This window comes from Fundulus heteroclitus, chromosome 3, assembly GCF_011125445.2.
Source record: "Fundulus heteroclitus isolate FHET01 chromosome 3, MU-UCD_Fhet_4.1, whole genome shotgun sequence".
Lineage (NCBI taxonomy): Eukaryota > Metazoa > Chordata > Actinopteri > Cyprinodontiformes > Fundulidae > Fundulus > Fundulus heteroclitus.
The window spans coordinates 6430362-6437980 of record NC_046363.1 but is presented as its reverse complement, the minus strand read 5'-3'; the positions used below and the strand labels follow the sequence as shown (position 1 = coordinate 6437980).

Genomic DNA, 7619 nt, shown 5'->3' with positions numbered 1-7619 from the left:
AGGTGTGGTCATGGAATATATATTATTTTACTTTTAAATACAGATACAACATTAAAACATGAGAACTTCTTTATCTACCTCTTTAGGTTTAATCAACCAGCTCCCAACAATCACCGATGAACCGATAAAATATATCATTTCTTTACTGACTTTCCCTTAGAGCAGGGGTGTCCACACTTTTTGCATCACAGGCCAAACTCGCCCAATTGAAAGCACTCTGTCATTTCCAATAAAAATGTAAAATAAATGTACTGCAAAATATGTTCTTTTTATCTGCTCAGCAATAAACTAAATAAGCAATATTTTATTGAAACAAAGCAGAAAAGATTAAATCATTGTAGATCCATAAAATGGTCTCAGATGTTTCCCAAAAGCAGAGAAAGGTGTATGGATGTCTTCTATTTTATTGGTAAAGAATTTTTGTCTTTTTCCAACCATAAACAAAATGCATTTTTGAAAAAACATTTGATGTATTTTCCCAAGTTAAACCAGTGGTTGTGGCCAAGTCTGTTCCTGAGTAAATATTGGCTGCATATTTGCAGCCCTATTTTAGATCAACATGAAATCAAAACAACACGGCAATTAAAATAATATACTTTAGTACCTAAGATTCTCCATTTAATAAGAGAGACATTTTTCATTAAAATGCTTAGCTTTTAAAAGTCACCAAAAGTGTCCATCTGCTTCTGTTCCTTTTGCTGGAAGCCAACTTTCTTGTAATTGTTGAACTGTGGTCGGGGGCCACGGTAAATTATTCCAAGGGCCACAAATTGCCCCCAGGGCCACACTTTGGACACGCCTGCCTAGGTATAATTTTAACTTTACTATTTCAATAAACAGATTCACTTCTACTTTAAACTTTCAGTGCTGCTGAAAGTTTAGAGGCTGATTGAAATAAATGCAATGGAGGAGGTATTCAAGTCTTTTGAAGCAACACTCCGGGCTCAGTCAGCACAGTTGCTGGCAGAGCTGTGTTTTGGTAGATATATGCAGCTACAAGAATATAGTGCAGGCTCAACTGTGTAATTTGCAGCTTAATCTGTATTAATTACAGGCTAAATATGATGATTATGCCAAGGAGGAACATCTGTGAGCAACACAGGGTTGCTGTAGCTGTGCAGACAGTACTATTCATTACTACTGTAATGGATAGTACACCGTGCACAACTGAATGGTCATCTAAGTACTTTCTTTTCTGATGCAATTACAAACATTATTTGGGTTATTACATTTCTTTAGTTAGAAAATATATCTCACAAGTTCTGTTTGTTTTAAACAGAACTTTCTGTGGTCCTTCCCCAGGGGTGTTGTTAAAAATGTCATGCTTCATACAGTATGTGGTACATGCCGTTACAGTAAGCCTACAGGTGACACACAGAGACACTGATGAACAATTAACAAGGCCTCTGTAGGAGTAGATTCATCATGTGTCCTGTAATCAAGTCCTCATACACTAGTTTAAATTTCAAACAACAGTTATAACAAAAAACTAAATCTGTGGGTTTACGATATACAACGTTTTCTAACATTACTACAGTTACAACTGCTACCTTGCTGTCCTAATCTTGAGCTTTTTCTATGAACTAAATTAATTCTCACAGGAAAAAGAAGGTTTTAAAAAACAAACCTTTTGGCAAACATGCTGCCAGTGAAACGTCAGCTATTCCGAAACAGACTAAATCCCATCTTATGAAGGCAGCATTTTATATAAACAATAAATTAGCACAACAAAATATTCTGTCAGCACCCCCCCCCCCCCTCCACCCCCCCACACCCCCGAGAAACAAATAAATAATCAAACTACAATATTTTCCAGCACACATTGCTACATAAATGTTTGGTCTCAGATAGTCACAGCTTCAGCCAATGAACACATTCCCTTTCAGTCCTCTCCCTGTCACGCAGTTTCATACCAATTAGCGCTCTGGCATGCCTGCTGCCAACAACACAGTCATTCTAACCACACACCAGCACTCCTAGCCCCTATCTGTTGCCCTTTGTCCTCATGACGCCCACAGAAATCAAAACAACAAACCCATACAGACACAAAACATTACACCTGTTTCAGATATCGCATACCCAAGTCTAGGCACACTGACTGAAGCAATCACACATTTACAAAGAGGGAAAGGTCTGAGTGGAACTTTGCTTCTGGAACAAATTATGATTTATTCAAACTCAGTAATATTTCTTATAGATACTTAAAAAGTCCTTTCCAAATCCAGGGGGCTTTTTACGCCCCTCTCCCTTCTAACCACACTAACCACTGGGATTTCCATCAGCCAGGCTGCATCCTGTACTGAGCAGCCAGATATTTCAACCATCCACACCACACCACATGCTAGAGCCCTGAAAAACAGAAGGGTGGGGATAGTACGTGTCTTAGTGTAGGACGTTAAGAGTCTGCATAGTTATACAAATGATTCTGTGTTTCTTTTATTTAGTGATGAGTTAATCTATCACCACGTATCGCCCTTTTATCTATTGCAACCTTTCATTCACAATTGAATCATATATAGAATAGTGAAAGTTGCCTGGGTTTTGAAACATTTTCACACTGGCTGGTGTGAAGGTATGCTGAGCATGAAAGCGAGAGACATAGTAACAGGACTCGCAGACTCCATGCCTTTTCAGGCCTTCGTGGTGAGCACGTGAGGATCTGGGTCTTTACGTACGTCTGTGAACCGTTGTCACGTGTTTGAAAAGAATGACTGCATCAACTGAGCTCTTAAAATGTGTTATGGCTCTGACTAATAGAAGCAACACAGTGGTGGTGAAAGTGGAGGGGAGAGCCGAGGAGTTGTGAGAAGCAGGGTGACCTGAACTCAAGTTTAAATTTCAGGGCAAAAACATTTAAATGTTCTGTCAAGGAGTGACAGATATCCAAAAGTATGTCAGCATCATGGGAAGAGCACATTGGTTAGACAGGTCAGGATTACACATGCCAAGCCAGGTCAACTTTATTTATAAGCACTTTAAAAACAGCACAGCTGACCAAAGTGCTGCACAGATATCTACACACACATAAAACATGTTATAGGCAACTTCAACACACAAATATACTGTTCATGTACGTTTGTCACACTTGAAAACAAGCACACACATTTATCAATAGAAGGTTAGATGTGCTGAAAACGATGCAATTAAATGTACCAATGTTTAATTCCTTGATGACTTGTTGATGTTAGGAGCTGTTGAACCAGCAAAAGAAAATGGAAAAGAAATAAGAGGTCTTGTTCCCACTTTCAAGGTCTCTAAGCCCATTCGTGAGTGTTAAGCGCATGGCTCATGGAGTCTTTGCCCCCGTTTCCCCTTTTAATAGCCTTGTTTTTCTCAAGTAAAGCTGCACAATGTCCCTCTTGAGAATTTTATGAAACCCTTTTTTTTCTTCTTCAAATTTCTCATATTTTTCTTGCTTTTCTTTTTTGACCCATCTGCCTCCCTTCAAGATGATCTCATGTCCAGTGAGTTCTCCAGGGAGCTCAAGTGAAAAGCAGGGACAGATAACTTTACAACAGCAAATTAGTAGCTTTGGCTTGTGCGAGTGAGTGACCGCCTGTGGGAGAAATCAGCTGGGACGCTTGCATCATACCAGATCCATAAAGACACGCTGATGTTCGGCCCCGCCATGCGGCCCCAGACTTTATAGACAGTGACTTTAAACGTCACGAAGCAACTGTACTTCAAAGTATACATGTAAGCCTGCACTCATGAGAATGGGGTGGGGGAGGGGGGTGGTCAACAGGTAGAGCGGGATAAATAAAAAGTACCAACATTTAAACGCCATGGCACAAAAAATTATTTGGAGTTGTGAGGATAGAAATCTGGGCCATGCTTTACTGAGCAGAAAGGAAAGAGTCAAACCAGAACTACTTTAAGTAAATAAAATGCATCCATCTACCTAAACCATTGTATCGCAGTTCATTTTTCTTTATAGCAAAACATTTTAAGTAATAAGGTGACAAACATAAAAATACTGAAATGTTCCATATAATCTAATTTATTGGATATCACATTTTGAAAACGTTGTGTTTTGCATATATTACTGTTTCCTGATGGAAAGGTACGAAGTCCATCATGGAGTAGGGGATGTTCAGTCAGGTGGGAGCGTGTTAAAGCAACAACAAAACATACCCCTGAAGGTGCAAATTGATAAGTGGCACCATTTTGAAAAAGTTGGGTACCAAACAACCAAAAGTAAAAAAGTGTGGAAAACTAACACTCAACTGAGCAGTACACCCGTGAATACTAGATGGTGAAAGGCAAAGGTCCAGGACAAAGACAGACAAGGGCCAGTGAGCTCAGCCAGAATGGCTATAAAAGCCCAGAGTACATGGCTTTGCTGCAGGAAGCAGAAAAAGACACGAACAATGCAAGAAATGTGTGTGGTTACTGGACAGAACTAAGCTGGAGGGGTAAATTGGCCAAGCGAGACCCAAAACTAGCGTGGATGTAAGAGAATGTCCAGGTCTACTGATCTCACTGAACTGGTGTGTCAGGGGAAAAAAGCCAGCATCCTTTTACAGCGATGAGTGTTAACCTAGGTGTGAGCTCTGAAATTAGTTCTGACCTGTAGCTGGTAGGTTCCTACAGTGCATGGCTACAAATAATAGTCGGTACTAAGTGCAACATGAGCGCATGAGTGAGGTAACTGCACCATGGGTCCCAAGCAGCAAAGTGCTTACCGATGGGCTTGGAAGGGTTACAATACTGGGAGATGAGGAGGGAATAAAAGTATGAGAAAAAGTGGATGGGAACATGACTTGGCTGTAGTTTGAATGAAAGTCTGACAACCTGAAAATGGCAGCATTGGTCTCCTGGCTGGACAAACACTAAGACAGAAAAATAGGACCGTTTTGATATAATTTATCATCATTTATACGACATGGAATGTGGCTGGCACTGTTTGGGGAGTCTGAAATTACATTCAACATAGATAATCGACGTCCAGCGTATTAGACCAGATACCAGCCAACACATGGCTCCTGAGTCGTATGTAAGGCAAATACAGAACAGACTGAAGTGAATTAAAAAACATAGGAAAATATACAGGTAAATAAACCATAACTGTGAAACAGCCAAGAGGTCAGAGGGTACAGATATTTTGTATTAAAGTACACAGCAGACCCACATATAGAAAGAAAGGAGCTTAGGGTGTGAACGACAGAGGAATAACGCTGCGGAGGGATCAGATTTGTTTTCGATACTCCACAGCATCATGGGATTTCAGCTAACAGCCCAAGCGTTTAAAATTCCACCTGAAAATGGATTTTTATGGGCTCCAACAACACTTTGCAGGACCATGTAACCATTAAAGAAATAAAACCCTAACTCTTATCTGTGTCACTATTTTTCTAACCCCAAAATGTAATTAGGAGTGTTTGCTACAATTTGCTGAGGCGGACACATTGGCTGGGTTTTTATCACCAAGCTTAAAGTTAGCTAAGCTGTTCTGGCAACATCATTGTTGCTTATTTTATCTAGTTTCACAAATCATGTCCATCTTAAGAACACACATTTTATATTGCACAAACAGATGATGGAATAACAGATGACAGAACCAGCCTGGAATCACATTCTTCATCCATGATGACATTTGGCTCGCTTGGACAATCTTTCATCCAAAACATCCTTGAAAACGCAGAGGTCATTTTGCTTCACCGCTAAAATGAGATGTGGTATTCGCTGTGTCGATATGCCAGATTGCCACTCACAGAGTGTGTGTGAGTGAGAGTGAGGTAAGAGCACAGATTAACCATGGTCGATGATTAATACAACTTGACTTATTGACTTACTGTGAGCAATTATGGCCATGTCTTTTCTCAAGCATGACTTTCTCACACTCATTGTGGAACACATGGGGGTCCTGGAACATGTGCGCACCATACACACACACACACACACACACACACACACACACACACACTGCGCACACATGCCACAGATCACCAGCCCACCCTCCACTCAACCTCAAAACCACAAAGGGTTAAATATAATCAATCTTCTTTAACAATGCTGTCAGGGAACTGTCTGAGAACGCTGACAGGAACACTCCGATAGCTGCTGTGCACCCATGAAGGTGTGTGTGTGTGTGTGTGTGTGTGTGTGTGTGTGTTTGAACCTCTGAGGACAACATTTTCAGGGCTCTGCTCAACGCGAACAAATTCCCGTGTGCCATTCAACACATGCAAATGAATGTGGCACAGAAAGTTTTTGTACATGTTTGTATATCCAAGCTGTTAGAAATCTTCTATTGTCTTTGCACTTCTTGTTTCTGTGCCATCTAAATTCTGTCACACAATAGATCCATAAATGGATCCACGTACGCTTATATAATTGGTTCAGTTGTTCAGGAAAGCAGTCTTATGCCATCAAAAAGGATTTCAAAATCAAGGGAGGGCAATTTCAACAAGTTTCATACAACACATAAAAAGTCTGGATTTCATTTGCATTGTAGATTATCGTTAAGGCTGTACAGTCTTGCTAAAAAGCAACCAAAACAGAAAATCCATCAGATATCTCCCGTCCTCTAGAACAGAGGAGGAGAACGTGCGGCTCTGCCTCATGTGTGGCTCACAGTGACCTGGCTAATTTGGCATGGTTCTCATTTTAAATGCCCTGTGTGGTTGTGGGATATTTTGTTCTGAAAAAAAAAAAAAATAATTCCACCTGCGTTCAACTTCTTTAACCAAGGAGGATGTTTTACACATGTCTGCAGTCCAGCTCTCCTTATTGCAGTTACATCAACAGATCCGCTGTTTGGCCACTTTTGCTCTAGAGACTATCTGCCAACTTCTGGGCTACCCATGTGAATGTGCGTGTGCGCTCTACCTGAGCTGACTTGTGGGATCTCCAGCTGTATTGGTGGCTGTGGAGGCTGGCCAGCAGTACATTCTCATCTGTGTCCACCTGACCAAAGCGCAGGATCTCATTTGTGTCATTGCAGATCACGTAGTGACTGTAGAGCAGCTCCTCCGCATCTTGGTTCCCATTCTGAGAAAAAGAAAAAGATATGTGGGATAGGTTGAAGTGTGGCTTGCTCTACATGATGTGAAGGAAAGACGACAGATGGTTTGTAGTAACAAGAATAATCAAAAACATAAAGACTGGTTGTATATTGCAAAGGTAATCATATTCTTTAAATGTTTTACATTAAGTCACAAGCCTACGTGCAAAATACTTTGACAGGAAAAAGGATGGAGCTAAATAAAAGGAGACACTGTAAGAAAACGTGTTAGAGGACACAAATCACTAGAGACTGGGGCGGAGGTTCACCTACCAGCAGTGGCAACACTAAATATACAGTCAGAGCTGAGATTAAAATTTGCATGTATGTTTGGAATGGTCCAAAAAGTCCAACTGAGAACCTCCAGCAAAACTTGAAAAACGATGATCACAGATGCTCCCCATAAAGTCAGACTGTGCGCGAAAAATGTCCATCAGATCTCTAGATGTGCAAAAACTGGTAGAAATATATCCTTGAAGACTTATATATAACCGCATTGTCTCCTGAGTCATTGCACAATGTAACTGCAGTGGTCAAATATAGATGAATTTTCAGATTTTTATACTGTATGTACATGTTGCTTCCACTTTACAATAGCTACATTTACATGGAC

At 40.5% G+C, this 7619-nt stretch overlaps 1 protein-coding gene across 1 annotated transcript in view; it reads right to left on the bottom strand.

The window, feature by feature from the left end:
- Positions 1-6862: 6862 nt before the first annotated feature.
- LOC105933119 (vacuolar protein sorting-associated protein 13B) overlaps positions 6863-7619 on the bottom strand; it is a gene marked incomplete at both ends in the record, with an annotated part of 162027 nt that continues 161270 nt past the window's right edge. The window contains 1 exon segment of the mRNA XM_012872506.3: positions 6863-6993. Coding sequence (XP_012727960.2) covers positions 6863-6993 — 131 coding nt within the window.